Source organism: Oncorhynchus mykiss, chromosome 12 (assembly GCF_013265735.2).
Source record: "Oncorhynchus mykiss isolate Arlee chromosome 12, USDA_OmykA_1.1, whole genome shotgun sequence".
NCBI classification, from domain to species: Eukaryota; Metazoa; Chordata; class Actinopteri; order Salmoniformes; family Salmonidae; genus Oncorhynchus; species Oncorhynchus mykiss.
The window spans coordinates 95,723,907-95,740,442 of NC_048576.1; the positions used below are offsets into that span (position 1 = coordinate 95,723,907).

The 16,536-nt window shown below is 47.3% G+C and overlaps 1 protein-coding gene across 3 annotated transcripts in view; it reads left to right on the forward strand.

Moving 5' to 3' along the window:
- Nucleotides 1-16,536, forward strand: part of LOC110538761 (centrosomal protein of 112 kDa-like) — a 185,734-nt gene that overhangs the window by 94,413 nt on the left and 74,785 nt on the right. For all 3 annotated transcript variants that reach the window (XM_036939340.1, XM_036939342.1, XM_036939341.1), the window contains exons 20-21: nt 1,909-2,091; nt 15,504-15,734. In XM_036939340.1, the coding sequence (XP_036795235.1) occupies nt 1,909-2,091; nt 15,504-15,734 (414 nt within the window). The remainder of the gene's footprint in view (nt 1-1,908; nt 2,092-15,503; nt 15,735-16,536) is intronic.

The following is a 16,536-nucleotide window of genomic DNA, read 5'->3' on the forward strand; positions in this document are numbered from 1 at the left end:
ACACGGAAGATGGCCAGGCCGGTCTCACACAATGCTTTGTTTGTGTTTGTGGTGAACTGTCTAAGAGGATTTTGCTCTAGAAATGAGCTGTGGGATGTCTTTCTGAAAACTACTGTTTATGTCCCAAGTGTGTGAGTATGTGTGTTTATTAGTGTGTGTGTTTAGTAGTGTGTGTGTGTGTGTGTGTTTTGGTAGAATGTACACATACTAACTAATTCCTTACAAATGTAGATGTGCGACAGCAATAGAAGAACCACAGAGAAAATCCAGGTAAAACATTGTATTCAGTCATCCCTCCCTTTACAGTTTTCAAATCTACCTAAACGCAAGTAGTGGGGAAACCCTGAAATCCTGCGTGGCTGATAGAAGTGTCTTTTGTGACCTTTACTGAGTGAGGAATCCAGCCTCCTGTCGATATACCCATTCATCACCAGAATAGCATTAGTCTAAGCGTAAGCAGTGTCTGGAGCTTGGGGCTAAACCTGTGGGCTAAACCTGTGGGCTAAACCTGTGGGCTAAAACTGTGGGCTAAACCTGTGGGCTGGGACTAGGGCTCTCTGCCTAGTCTCTGTCTGTCTGTCTGTCTGTCTGTCTGTCTGTCTGTCTGTCTGTCTGTCTGTCTGTCTGTCTGTCCTATCTGTCTGTCCTATCTGTCTGTCCTATCTGTCTGTCCTATCTGTGGCAGACCCAGGTAGGGTGCCGGGGGAGCACAATGTGTGGAGGATTAGCTTCAGAGCTGGGCCCCAGCCCAGGGCCCCTGCTGGCCTTTCATAGCCCCGGCAGGGGAGCACACCGTGGGGATGGGACAGGGTCATGGGTACCCCGCCTTGGGGGTGTGAGAGCAGAGAGAGCGGAGCCTGGGAAAAAAGCAGACACTGGCGGTGCTTGGGCTTTAGCGTTCTCAGCACTCCGCCACCAGGCTTTACCTCACAGCAGGTGACTTGTCTCAGATCCGCAGCGCTAGGCTAGCAGAGCTAACGCTGCAGAGAGGAGCTGTCTGTGGACACTGGGATAGCCTAGCTCAACTGACTGACAGCATGGTATGTTTCTAAAGGGGTTCTTTCTTTTGGAGGATTCTTTTGTATTTTTCCCCGTCTCTTTTTTCTTTTAGGTTTTCTGTTAATTCCATCAGACGATGACTCACTGTCTCAGTGTGTCGGTTGGGGCAGCATTTCTGTTGGTCAGCTTGTGGGAAGCTTTTTGTTATTTTGTCCTCTAAATAGTCTCTCGTTGTCAGCGTAGACCTGTACAGCTACGATCATTTGGCGGCGATAGGCAACCAAATTTGAAAGCAAACACTGATTTGATTCTTCCGCAGCAGTCTGTCGGACTCTGAATGAATACGATGGCAGGTTGAAGGAACATGTTCCATCTCCTCTCCGCTTTTTGTAGATTTCTCCCCTCCGAAGTTTGTTCCTGTCTTCCTTCTCCTCACGTCCTCTGAGTGGGGCGTAGTATAATGATGATAGGCATCGCCCTTACTAAGCCCATTTCCCCACGCTGTGAGACTCATAGCATGGGGCGAGGGTAGCTCCTCTAGTAGCCAGATGGCTAACCCCTCACAGCCTCTCTGCATAGACAGCCCAAGCTAACTGCTCATTTATATGCCGATAGGAGAGGGGCGACAGGAGTCTGATTTGGAGAAAGAGAGCGAGCGATAGTGGGATGGAAACAGTGTGAGGTAATAATGATGTAAAGAATTGCATTATGTCGTGGAGTCATCGAGTCGTGAGGCAAGAGACAAACTTTCTCTTTTTTTTGGTCCTGTCCTTTGTGCAACGGCGGGGCGCATTGGAGTATGGGGAGGGATGGAAGGGATGTATGGGTGGATTGATGGAACAATTGTCATGACGACAGGGCTGGGGCTGATTGTAGTCTTCTTCCTCTCACCTCCTGTTGTCCAATCAGATGTGCGAGCAGCGTGCAGGGCAGGAGCAGGAGAGGATGCGTCTACAGCAGCATTACAGCACGGAGAGGGACAATCTGGTCCAGCAGCGCCAGCGGGAGGTGGGCACCATGGAGAGGGAGGCGCGGGCCGCCCTGCACCAGCACCAGCACCAGACCCAGGAGTGGAGGCAACACGACGCCCAGGTAGGAGGTCTCACTACTCTCCTCTGGTCCGCACCGCTCTCCCGCAGGTTCTCTCCTGGTCACCATTTTGTTTGGCCATTAACGTTCTGTGGTGCTGGGCTTTCAAAAACGCTGCGAGTAGTACATTCTCACCTGCTGCTAGGTGCAGAATTTGTTTTGTAGCGGTGCAGGTGTGTGTGAGCGGAAAGGAAGAATCCCGAATTCTTATTTCAATCCTAAATTATTTTATTTGCGAAATAAAATAGGGAGGACCGTTGTTGTTGTAGGAAGGACTGCAAATGAATAGAAAAGTTAAATGTCGATTAAACCGAAATAAATTAATATTATCATACAGTGCTAACTTCTAATGCGGTTCTGTATTTCTTTCCTGGTTTCGCGGCAGGGTTCCGTGCTAGAAGTGAAAAGACTTGAAACGCCTGGAAACCACAGGTTGCCAGATAAAGGAAAGGAAGGCTCTTGGTCGCTGTGCAGTACCTCTGGCCTTTTCTTCCCCAAACCCTGGGTTGCATTTCTCTCCTTTCTTTCCCTGGTTCACCGGGGTCGGTATCAGCCGTGTATCAGCCGCATACGGCGAGTGCCCCGTAATCCCCCTACGGAGGAACAGGCTGTACATGGCATTCTCCCCTCACCGCAGGTAGCCATCTCCCTCCCATAAGCACCAGTTACTTTCCCATTACAACAACACACTACCGCTACAATGGCTATATGACATTTGGCGCTATATTGATGGAGTCCCCAATCCCCAAGCCTATTTAACACTTGTGATTCCAGCAGGTTTTCTCTCCCTGCAGCCCTGCTCCACTCTCTTCCCTCCATCTCCCCTCTCCTCGCCGCTTCTCCTGCCTGGCTAGCATGGAGACGCTGTGGGAAGCCATTTGACAGAGCAGCCCCCGTCCGGGGATGTATTTGACTCCTCAAGCCTCCAGATGAAATGTAGAATGTCAGCATGGCGAGGGCTTGTTTATTGGCTCCTGGCTGGAGACTAGGGGTCCAGCCGTGCACATTCAGTATTTTTGGACATTTGGACAAACGGCGACTCTCAAATGTTTTTGCAGCAAACGGCGGGCACAGATGGTTCCCAGGTTACACAACTGTGTACGAACAACAGAACCAAATGGAATTTCACCGTTAAGATTATTATTCATCGTTAAGATGATTATTCTTTTTAAGAAGTAGGTCTAGTATGAATTAGTATAGGCCTAGATTTAAAAGCATTTAGACTTAAATGGGGAATAAAATAAATATGCTGTCTTTACTATTTGACCTTATTGGCCATAAATGAATTCATAGAAATATGATTAGAAGTATAGAAAGATGGCATTTAAACTGTAGCATTTCAAGGTCAAACAGTCAAATGTTTTAGAAACATTGTTATTTCATGTTAATCCGCTCCATACGTTTGACAGTAAGACAGGGTTATGTGTACAGTATGCACTGTTCTATATGGCAGAGGTGACAGCTTTCCATATGGCCTGCTCCTTTCAGTGGAAGAAAACATCTCATCTTCCTTCTCATACACAGCTACCCTGAACACACTCTCTCAGCTATGATTTGAGGTATCTGTTGGCATCCACTCTACTATTCTGGTTAGTCTGTCTGTCTCTGCCATGGCCATCGCTCGACCATACGATTATGTGGAGCCACAACGCACCTCAAAATCTCCCCTCCCCCAATGAAAAAGAAATAAAACCAAAGTTCTCTGTGGTTCAGGTTCTTGGAGAGCAGCAGTTGGGCTCCAGAATGTACGTATGTTATTTGTATGTATTTATTTAACCCTTATTTTACCAGGTAAGTTGACTGAGAGCACATTCTCATCTACGGTAAGGACCTGGGGAATAGTTACAGGGGACAGGAGGGGGGATGAATGAGCCAATTAGAAAGATGAGTTTTTTTAACATCACTTTAGGTCCCATATTATGAAGTAGGTTTGCATTACCATAGACGTTTACCCCTTTGAAACTCTGTCATACAGATGGAAATAAATGGGGCATTCAACCTCAACCTGATAGTTTTGAAAGAGGAATGTTGAAAAGCAGAGTATTTTGTTGATGCATCCAGAAAATATGAACGCTTTCTGAAACTGGCAAGCATAGCTTAAATGCACTACTTAATTCCTACTACTTAGTACTTTTCACTATTGTGAGGCTTAAGTGGTATTCAACATTCCATCAAGCGACTCACCCACACTATCTTGTGTGTGAGGAAGACAGACAATGGAATCTGTCCCGTTGTGACTGCCAGGATTTGGGAATCAACTCCTGGCGAGGTGATTGGATCCAGGCCCTGCTTTCCCGCTCTTCCTTCTCTTCCTGGAATCTCTGGAAGGATTGTGTTGCTCACTTACTCTCTCTCTTCCTGACTATGGAAAGCAGGCAGAGGGAGCGGATGTCAGCCACACGTCGTGAGGATGAGTAATCCCGACTCATCCCCTTCACATGGTAGGATGAGTCTAATAAATAGGCTGGTCTCCACCCCACCCAACCAGTTGGGAAGGACAACAAATTAGTCGTGGTCAACATGGAGGAGGAGGAGATGCAGGAGGAAGAGGAGACTACGCAGGAAGAGGAGAAGGAGATGCATCAGGAGGTGGTGGAGCACAAGAGTTCTCTGTCCTGGCCTCATCACCACTTGTTGTTAGGAAGGATACTCTGCAGGGGCCCCTTCCCTGACCAACTGTCTGTGTTACCCTGCTAAATAAAGGTCTAGAGTCTGGACAAGGAGAGCTCAATTAAAGAGATCAATTAAAGAAACATTGCGGAAGTGGAGAAAGTAAAAGTTGTACGTCCATTATGATATTCTGAGAGAGCAACTTGAAATATATAACAAGGCAATTAGAAGTGCCAGACGGACTCATTTTTCTAACTTGATCACAATTAATCAGAATTAATCAGAGTGCTCTTCTCCACCATTGATGACCTAATAAATCCTACCCCCTCAATTCTATGCGAATTTTCCCCCACATCTAAATGTGATACGTTTGCGGAGATAAGATCAGTCAAGTATCAGTCAAGTATCAGTCAAGTAAGACCTGATGATAGGTTTTGTGCCCTAGCCTACCACGTAAAGGCACTATGGACATGCATTATGTTGTCATTAGTCACATTTAGTATTTTCCAATCTATAGAACACTATTTTACACACAGCAGGTTTTTAAAGGACCAAAGAGTTTGGTCTGCATCGTTTTTAGAGATATCACAACTTAAGCCTTCTACCTGCCTTCTGGATCCTATCCCCACCACCTTCTTCAAAACTGTTTTTAATTGCATATCTGAAGAAGTGCAAACTATTGTTAATCACTTCCTGTTCACAGACACTATCTCCACTGTGCCAAAAACTGCTGTGCGGAAACCGCTTCTGAAGAAGTCATGTAGATTCTGCAGCTCCTAGCAATTTTCGCCAAATCTCCAACCTTCCATTCTGAAACAACATTCAGGAGAAATTCGTTTTCAAACCGCAAAATATTTTTTTGGTGCCAACTGTGTTTAAAAAAAAATGTAATGTGTTTTTTGTGCCCACCACAGCACAGAGACAGCCTTAGTTAAAGTGGTAAAGGATCTTAGCGCCAACACAGATGCCAAACAGCTCTCTGTCCTTCAGTTTATATATGTTACCTCTTGGCAGCGTTATCAGAACGCACGGCATTGATTTTCACTGCTACGCAGACGATTCACCTGTTTTAAGGTCTGCACTAGCTGTCTGGGAGTTTTACAATTAATTTTAAAATTCTTCTATTGTTTTTAAATCAATCCATGATTGTGCCCCTCAATACATGTCAGACATGCTTTTAAGTTATGTACCCAGTAGGTTCCTCAGAGTGAGTTTGCCGATCGGCATCTCAAAACCTCGATGAGCCAATGTTTTGGATGAAATCATCAGCAAAATGAACAGTTGCATGCAGCTTCCATACACCATCACACAACCGGTTGAAGTCGAGAGGTTTCTTTGCCACCAATGGGTTCCCAAATACGAATGGATCAATGGACAGCACCCACATCACCATAAAAGCACCATCCCAAAAGGAATTCAACTATGTGGACAGAAAAGGCCTTAATGTGGAGGTTATGTGATGTGCAAAAGATGCTGCATGTGGTGGCCAGGTGGAGAACACAACTCATTCATTCTGCAGAACAGCAATGTTGGCCCATACACCTACAGGATGGAACTGTTGAGGATGGCTTATTGGTGACTGTTGCCTACTCATTTGAAATATATTTGCCATTGCAGGCCGTCATTGTAAAATAGAATTTGTTCTTAACTGATTTCACTAGTTAAATAAAGTTTATATAAAAAAACATTTTCTTTTTTTAAAATAAAGCATATTGAATTGTCCTGCAACTTGAAATGAGCTTTGTGCAGTGACAGTACTGTTTAAATGAGCTTTGTGCAGTGATAGTACTGTTTAAATGAGCTTTGTGCAGTGACAGTACTGTTTAAATTAGCTTTGTGCAGTGACAGTACTGTTTAAATGAGCTTTGTGCAGTGACAGTACTGTTTAAATGAGCTTTGTGCAGTGACAGTACTGTTTAAATAAGCTTTGTGCAGTGACAGTGCTGTTTAAATGAGCTTTGTGCAGTGACAGTACTGTTTAAATGAGCTTTGTGCAGTGACAGTACTGTTTAAATGAGCTTTGTGCAGTGACAGTGCTGTTTAAATGAGCTTTGTGCAGTGACAGTGCTGTTTAAATGAGCTTTGTGCAGTGACAGTACTGTTTAAATGAGCTTTGTGCAGTGATAGTACTGTTTAAATGAGCTTTGTGCAGTGACAGTGCTGTTTAAATGAGCTTTGTGCAGTGACAGTACTGTTTAAATGAGCTTTGTGCAGTGATAGTACTGTTTAAATGAGCTTTGTGCAGTGACAGTGCTGTTTAAATGAGCTTTGTGCAGTGACAGTGCTGTTTAAATGAGCTTTGTGCAGTGACAGTACTGTTTAAATGAGCTTTGTGCAGTGACAGTACTGTTTAAATGAGCTTTGTGCAGTGATAGTACTGTTTAAATGAGCTTTGTGCAGTGACAGTACTGTTTAAATGAGCTTTGTGCAGTGACAGTACTGTTTAAATGAGCTTTGTGCAGTGACAGTGCTGTTTAAATGAGCTTTGTGCAGTGACAGTGCTGTTTAAATGAGCTTTGTGCAGTGACAGTGCTGTTTAAATGAGCTTTGTGCAGTGACAGTACTGTTTAAATGAGCTTTGTGCAGTGACAGTACTGTTTAAATGAGCTTTGTGCAGTGACAGTGCTGTTTAAATGAGCTTTGTGCAGTGACAGTACTGTTTAAATGAGCTTTGTGCAGTGACAGTGCTGTTTAAATGAGCTTTGTGCAGTGACAGTGCCGTTTAAATTAGATGTTTCTTTTCCAGTTAAGGACCCTTCTCTTGTGCCTTTTTGTGGCTGCAGTGGTGTTTGCTGTATCATCAACTAATGAGGAAATAGTTATTTGGAGATTGGTGTGATGCTGGGTTGGGAGTTTGGAGTTGGCGTCCAACACACAGAGGGTATTATCCCAAATCCTCCTCCTCAGCCTTGGGGTCATCATTGTGATGCTTTTACCATCCAAAACCGTCAACTGGGCTTTTGCCACGCTCATAGTCCTCCATTTCAACCATTATCTTTGAAGATGAAAGGATGAGCTGAAAAAGCAGCATCAGTTGCCAGTCCGTGCAGCCAGGACAGCAGCTCTCAGTAAATGTGTTCGCCTGCAGCCTGGACAGCAGCTCTCAGTAAATGTGTTAGCCTGCAGCCAGGACAGCAGCTCTCAGTAAATGTGTTCGCCTGCAGTCAGGACAGCAGCTCTCAGTAAATGTGTTCGCCTGCAGTCAGGACAGCAGCTCTCAGTAAATGTGTTCGCCTGCAGCCTGGACAGCAGCTCTCAGTAAATGTGTTAACCTGCAGCCTGGACAGCAGCTCTCAGTAAATGTGTTCGCCTGCAGCCTGGACAGCAGCTCTCAGTAAATGTGTTAACCTGCAGCCTGGACAGCAGCTCTCAGTAAATGTGTTCGCCTGCAGCCTGGACAGCAGCTCTCAGTAAATGTGTTTGTCTGCAGCCTGGACAGCAGCTCTCAGTAAATGTGTTAGCCTGCAGCCTGGACAGCTGCTCTCAGTAAATGTGTTAGCCTGCAGCCTGGACAGCAGCTCTCAGTAAATGTCTTCGCCTGCAGCCTGGACAGCTGCTCTCAGTAAATGTGTTAACCTGCAGCCTGGACAGCAGCTCTCAGTAAATGTGTTCGCCTGCAGCCTGGACAGCAGCTCTCAGTAAATGTGTTAACCTGCAGCCTGGACAGCAGCTCTCAGTAAATGTGTTAACCTGCAGCCAGGACAGCAGCTCTCAGTAAATGTGTTAACCTGCAGCCAGGACAGCAGCTCTCAGTACATGTGTTAACCTTGCAGCCAGGACAGCAGCTCTCAGTAAATGTGTTCGCCTGCAGCCTGGACAGCAGCTCTCAGTACATGTGTTAACCTTGCAGCCAGGACAGCAGCTCTCAGTAAATGTGTTCGCCTGCAGCCTGTGCTGCTCTGTTAGCTGATCAGCGGCACAGGAGGGTGGAAGAGAGCCCCATTAGAGAGACAGAGAGAGAGTTACAGAGAGAGAGTGACACACACACACACTCCCTCATCAAACACACTCAAGAGACACGCAGTCCTCTCTGTCCCCAAACACAGTCCATATTCTGGTGCAATACTCATGTTTTCTCTTGTTTTTAAACCTAATAAATAGTTTTGTTTGTGTTCTGACTGTCTGCCACGGCACAGGGATCTGTCCTCTCCTCAAGCTGCTGGATATTTAAATGGATTAACTGTTGTTGTGCAGGGGTGATATGTATTTCACTTAGTTAGTGCTGTTGTTTCTCATGCTTTGAGGGCATTGGAGTCTGTTTCCTTATTAGTCCGTCCAAAGAATTCCACTTCAGAAACTACACCAACATTCCAAATGAATTTAAGCCTTGTTGTCCTGAACAACAGAAACGTGATCATTCTATTGGCTCGTTCTTACAGCGACTTCACTCAACTCATTTTTATGGGTAATTCCGTCCCCCCCCACCCCCCCCTCTCGCGTCCTGACAACGTCTTTTCTGAGAAACATCTGGACTTCAAACAGCATGGGAGAGAGTCAGATCCTCAGAGGGTTCTCTCCTTAACACTGTGATGGACTAAATAATAACCCTGGCAAAACTTTCAACTAACTTTTTCTCCCAGTAAGTGATTAACAAGACAGGGAGAAATGAAGGGCCTGATGACAGGGTGAATCTGAGCTGAGGAAGGGTGTCTGATGAGAGAGAAGACGACACAACAGACAGCTGGACAAGAACGCTGTGTCTTGGGGGGAGTGGGTGTGTGTCTGTCTCTCTCTCTGCCTTGTACTTGAACGATTGATCAGTCCCTATAGATGGTTTTGCCAGCCCTGTCTTCCCTTCCTCCCAGACATCCTATAGTCATTGAGCTCTGTCTGTTGTTGAGTGGACACATCAGTGGGTTGGTTAGAGTTATGTTTGTGATTTTTGCATGTTGATTAGATCACATCTTTTTGTGATTGAGGTAGGACTGCTTGAAGTTTCACTTTCACATGTCTCATGCGGACACAGAGAGATCAATGGCTGACGTTTGTTGTGTGTTGTAGTACCTAAGTCATTAGATTTCAGATTACATTCAGCTCCACATTTTGATTTCTTAGAAGCTTTGCTATTAGAAATGATTTTCTGAGAGTGGGTGGGAATTTGGAGTAGGGGTAGCTATTGTTTTTAAATCTCGTCCACTTGTCACATGCCACAAATGAGCTTGTTTCCAACTGCAGCTGTCCCTTATTTTCCCTGTCTCCCTCCCCCTTTCTCCCTATTGATGTTCAGTCCAAGCTCAGACAGATGTGGTCTCCACTCCAGATTGGCTCTTTCTCTCTCTCTGTCTTTTGTTCTCTCTATCCCTTATCCATTCATATATTTGAATATTGGATTTTATCTATTTAATTTCAATTTTTTTCCATTTCCTCACCTCTCAAATCTATTCTTGCCGCTTCAGGTGATTTAGTATAACCTCATACAACAAACGACTTAACATTCATACTATTCAACATGTATTTAATCACACATTCTATGTCAGCATGGTGAGAGGAAGCTGTCATGAAGAGTAGGACTGTTGGACTAAATTGACACCCTTCAGTTCAGAATGCTATTATGCACCTGCTGCAACAATACTAGGCAGTCCTTTTATTTCCAACTTTTGTTTCAGTAGCCTTTATGTTGTTAGCCTTTATGTTGTTAGCCTATATGTTATTAGCCTTTATGTTGTTAGCCTATATGTTATTAGCCTTTATGTTGTTAGCCTATATGTTATTAGCCTTTATGTTGTTAGCCTTTATGTTGTTAGCCTATATGTTATTAGCCTTTATGTTGTTAGCCTATATGTTATTAGCCTTTATGTTATTAGCCTTTATGTTATTAGCCTATATGTTATTAGCCTTTATGTTGTTAGCCTATATGTTATTAGCCTTTATGTTGTTAGCCTTTATGTTGTTAGCCTTTATGTTGTTAGCCTTTATGTTGTTAGCCTACATGTTGTTAGCCTATATGTTGTTAGCCTATATGTTGTTAGCCTATATGTTGTTAGCCCATATGTTATTTCCCAAACATATTAAAGTTATAGGGAAGAGGGATCAGCCAGACGAGTTGAAGAGGGAATTCTACATTAAAGGCTGTTCAGGGACCTGTTCTAATAGCTGCCTGCCCTTGAAGTCATGTGGACCATCACGCCTGGCACTGTTTATGGCTGTCTCTCTCTCTCTCTGTATGTGTGTGTTCGTGTGTGAGTTCGTGCGTATCCTCCTATTTTTCTGTGTTGTCTGTCTCTGTGTGTGAGGGTGTGTGACACAGCCATGGCATCTGGGTGTTGTGGTGATGCAGCCTTTGATGTCTCTGTGAGATTTTCCACCAAAAAGAAGACTTCAGACGCTTTCTGCTCTAATTGCCATGTGACTGAAGCCATAACGAGATAGAACCTCACTGTCCTGGGATGCCCGGGTGTCTGTGGAGAGAGAGAGGAGAAGGGACAGTAGAGGGTGTATGTGGAGAGAGGGGGGAAGGGACAGTAGAGGGTGTCTGTGGAGAGAGAGGGGGGAAGGGACAGTAGAATGTGTCTGTGGAGAGAGAGGGGGGAAGGGACAGTACAGGGTGTATGTGGAGAGAGAGGGGAAGGGACAGTAGAGGGTGTCTGTGGAGAGAGAGGGTATGGGACAGTACAGGGTGTCTGTGGAGAGAGAGGGGAGAAGGGACAGTACAGGGTGTATGTGGAGAGAGAGGGAAAGGGACAGTACAGGGTGTCTGTGGAGAGAGAGAGTGGAGAAGGGACAGTAGAGGGTGTCTGTGGAGAGAGAGGGGAAGGGACAGTAGAGGGTGTCTGTGGAGAGAGAGGGTATGGGACAGTAGATGGTTTCTGTGGAGAGAGAGGGGAAGGGACAGTAGAGGGTGTCTGTGGAGAGCGAGGGGAGAAGGGACAGTAGAATGTGTCTGTGGAGAGAGGGGGAAGGGACAGTAGAATGTGTCTGTGGAGAGAGAGGGGAAGGGACAGTACAGGGTGTCTGTAGAGAGAGAGAGGGGAAGGGACAGTAGATGGTGTCTGTGGAGAGAGAGGGGAAGGGACAGTATAATGTGTCTGTGGAGAGAGAGGGGGGAAGGGACAGTAGAATGTGTCTGTGGAGAGAGAGGGGAGAAGGGACAGTACAGGGTGTCTGTGGAGAGAGAGGGGAGAAGGGACAGTAGAGGGTGTCTGTGGAGAGAGGGGGGGAAGGGACAGTAGAATGTGTCTGTGGAGAGAGAGGGGAAGGGACAGTACAGGGTGTCTGTATAGAGAGAGAGGGGAAGGGACGGTGGAGGGTGTCTGTGGAGAGAGAGGGGAAGGGACAGTATAATGTGTCTGTGGAGAGAGAGGGGAAGGGGCAGTACAGGGTGTCTGTGGAGAGAGAGGGGAAGGGACAGTACAGGGTGTCTGTGGAGAGAGAGGGGAAGGGACAGTACAGGGTGTCTGTGGAGAGAGAGGGGAAGGGACAGTAGAGGGTGTCTGTGGAGAGAGAGGGGAAGGGACAGTACAGGGTGTCTGTGGGGAGAGAGGGGAAGGGACAATAGAATGTGTCTGTGGAGAGAGAGGGGAAGGGACAGTAGATGGTGTCTGTGGAGAGAGAGGGGAAGGGACAGTATAATGTGTCTGTGGAGAGAGAGGGGGGAAGGGACAGTAGAATGTGTCTGTGGAGAGAGAGGGGAGAAGGCACAGTACAGGGTGTCTGTAGAGAGAGAGAGAGGGGAAGGGACAGTAGATGGTGTCTGTGGAGAGAGAGGGGAAGGGACAGTATAATGTGTCTGTGGAGAGAGAGGGGGGAAGGGACAGTAGAATGTGTCTGTGGAGAGAGAGGGGAGAAGGGACAGTACAGGGTGTCTGTGGAGAGAGAGGGGAGAAGGGACAGTAGAGGGTGTCTGTGGAGAGAGAGGGGAAGGGACAGTAGAATGTGTCTGTGGAGAGAGAGGGGAAGGGGCAGTACAGGGTGTCTGTGGAGAGAGAGGGGAAGGTGCAGTACAGGGTGTCTGTGGAGAGAGAGGGGAAGGGGCAGTACAGGGTGTCTGTGGAGAGAGAGGGGAAGGGGCAGTACAGGGTGTCTGTGGAGAGAGAGGGGAAGGGTCAGTAGAAAGTTCTCTCTCTTTCTCTCTCTCTGCCTCCCCCTTTTCTCTCTCTTTCTCTCTCTCTCTCTCTCTGCCTCCCCCTTCTCTTTCTCTCCCTTCTGTCTCTCTCTCTATGCCTCCCCCTCTCTCTCTCTCTCTCGCTCTGCCTCCCCCTTCTCTCTCTCTCTGCCCCCATTGTCTCTCTCTGCATCTCCCTTCTCTCTCTCTATCTATCTATCTCCCTCTATCTATATCTCTCTCTCTGCCTCCCCCTTCTTTCTTTCTCTCTCTATATATATCTCACTGTCTCTATCTCTCTCTCTTCCTCTATCTCTCTCTATATCTATCTCTCATCATCTATATCTCTCTCTTCCTCTATCTCTCTCTATATCTATCTCTCATCATCTATATCTCTCTCTCTCTGCCTCCCCCTTCTTTCTTTCTCTCTCTATATCTATCTCTCTGTCTCTCTCTCTCTCTTCCTCTATATCTATATCTCTCTATCTCTCTTACTCTATCTATATCTCTCTCTCTCTGCCTCCCCCTTCTTTCTTTCTCTCTCTATCTCACTGTCTCTATCTCTCTCTTCCTCTATATCTATATCTCTCTCTCTGTCTCCCCCTTCTCTCTTTCTTTCTCTGTCACCCCCTTCTCTCAATCTCTCTCTACCTCCCCCCGCTCTCTCTCCCTCTCTCTCTCTCTCTCCCTCTCTCTATCCCTCTCTCTCTCCCTCTCTCTCTCTCTCTCTCTCTCTCTCTCTCTCTCTCTCTCTCTCTCTTTGCCTCCCCCTCTCTCAATCTCTCACATTCCTCCATAATTTCTAGCTCTATTCACATACATACTACAGGTCAATAATTCCATGCCAGTCCAGAAGCTGCCTAACTGCTTGATAGTTAATGTCTGTTTAAATACGGTTGGCTTGGTCATTAGCATTCCTGTAATGTAATGTGGCTGTAATGCTGCTCTCTCTGGCAGCAATCTGAATCAAAGAGCTGTGCTGGGGCAAAGTCAAAGCTGTAGATCAGTTCAAAGGAAGAGGGGTCAGGAGAGGGGTCAGTCCATCTCTGCACTGCAGCCCCTACATAAGCCAGCACACACATCTGCGGGCGGACATACACGCACACACACACACACACACACACATACACATGAAAGCATGCACACACAGGCTTGTGCACACTCGGTAGAACACACAATCCCCATTAAACACACACACAAACCACAGATTGACTTCCAAATGGAGGTCCCTGTCAACTACAGCCCTAAACGTTTCCCTGAGGCCGGGTTGATTTACACACACACACACACACACACACACACACTCCTGCTCTAGTTCTCTGACTAGTCTCTTCTCTGTATTTCCTGAAATGAGACATGGCAGCGGTGCCCATTTTCCTCCTGACTGAGTGACCTTTGATTTAGGCTAATTTCTGTCATTAAATCAGACCGCTGAGCTTAGTGGAATGCCTGCTCTTTGATGTAGGCCCTGCCTGGCCTGTGTGACTCAGATCAGAGGGACGGGTGTGTGTTTTCCCTTCCTGCTGAGCTGGCTGAGCGGGCAGACACTCTGGCATTCCCTGTGCTTGTTGTTGCTCCTCTCCTCTGTATTCCCAGCCCAAACTGGGATTCCCCCGTCCTCACTGTTCCATTCCACGTCATTCTGGAACACTCCCTCACTGTTTTACTTCTGATCCAAGCTTTTAATGTTGAAAGAGTAGGCCAGAGGAGACCGGTGTCATTGACTGACCCTGAGACCGGTGTCATTGACTGACCCTGAGACCGGTGTCATTGACTGACCCTGAGACCGGTGTCATTGACTGACCCTGAGACCGGTGTCATTGACTGACCCTGAGACCGGTGTCATTGACTGACCCTGAGACCGGTGTCATTGACTGACCCTGAGACCGGTGTCATTGACTGACTCTGAGACCGGTGTCATTGACTGACCCTGAGTCCGGTGTCATTGACTGACCCTGAGACCGGTGTCATTGACTGATCCTGAGACAGGTGTCATTGACTGACCCTGAGACCGGTGTCATTGACTGACCCTGAGACCGGTGTCATTGACTGACCCTGAGACCGGTGTCATTGACTGACCCTGAGACCGGTGTCATTGACTGACCCTGAGACCGGTGTCATTGACTGACCCTGAGACCGGTGTCATTGACTGACCCTGAGTCCGGTGTCATTGACTGACCCTGAGACCGGTGTCATTGACTGACCCTGAGACCGGTGTCATTGACTGACCCTGAGACCGGTGTCATTGACTGACCCTGAGACCGGTGTCATTGACTGACCCTGAGACCGGTGTCATTGACTGACCCTGAGACCGGTGTCATTGACTGACCCTGAGACCGGTGTCATTGACTGACCCTGAGACCGGTGTCATTGACTGACCCTGAGACCGGTGTCATTGACTGACCCTGAGACCGGTGTCATTGACTGACCCTGAGACAGGTGTCATTGACTGACCCTGAGATTGGGTGTCATACCCACTTGTGTGTGTATATATATGTGTATGTATATGTGCGTGCATGAGTGTGTGTGCTGCACATGAATTGTTAAGGTTGTGGGCACTAAAAGGTAACTTTTTATGTACTCTGTACAATGGATCTGACTAACAGTCGCTAGGAGACGAACAAGCTCAGTGTGACACTTAGTGTTGCAGTTGTTCTGCCAATACCACGGCAGGACATAACTTATTAGTGTCTCCAAACAGTAGTGTCTTAGTGTGCTACCTCTTTCCTGACGTGAGTGTACCTGTGTATCTCCCTGACCCCAGGTCATCTCTGACCTGGAGGAGCAGGTGTCCTCTCTGAGGGATGAGCTGCAGCAGGCCCACAGCCAGAGGAAGCAGCAGCTGCTGGAGCTGGGGGTGCTCAGGGAGGAGGAGAGGCAGCGCGCGGCCCAGGACCAGGAGGCCTCCCTGGGCAGGCTGAGAGCCGAGATGGACCACATCCGCCTGGAGCTGGAGACGAGCCACAAGGCCGAGAGACAACTGGCCCAGGAGAAGGTGGGTGAGGGGGTCGGGGTTGGGACATAGCACTGCCAGGGGAGAAGGGAAGAGAGAGAGAGCCTAGGATAAGGTGGGTGATGGGATGGGTTGGCTAGGGACATAGCACTGCCAGGGGAGAAGGGAAGCGAGAGAGAGCCCAGGATAAGGTGGGTGATGGGATGGGTGGGCTAGGGACATAGCACCGCCAGGGGAGAAGGGGAGAGAGAGAGCCCAGGATAAGGTGGGTGATGGGATGGGTGGGCTAGGGACATAGCACCGCCAGGGGAGAAGGGAAGAGAGAGAGAGCCCAGGATAAGGTGGGTGATGGGATGGGTGGGCTAGGGACATAGCACCGCCAGGGGAGAAGGGAAGAGAGAGAGAGCCCAGGATAAGGTGGGTGATGGGATGGGTGGGCTAGGGACATAGCACCGCCACAAGTCAAGGACATCCTCCCTCTTCTCCTCCATTTCCACCCCCTTTCCACCCTCCCTTTCATAGTCTCCCACCCCTCCATGGCACTCCCAGTAGAGAAGAACAGGGTACAGAGGTGGGGTAGTATACATATGAGGAATCAGTCATGCTCCAGTATACCAGATGTGTCCTGTTATTGGTATGTAGGACATAACAGAGTGCTTATCAGATGGAAGCTTTTAACACTAGGTCTGCTGGGTGTCCATGGACCCCCCCTTTAAGCTAATGAGCAGTCATTCTGACTGCAACATTCTAACAGTAGAATTCATATATTTCATATATGCTATAGCAAAAATAATACTGTGGTTGTGTTTAGGAAGGCTAACATTACAATATGAGTTGTATTTGA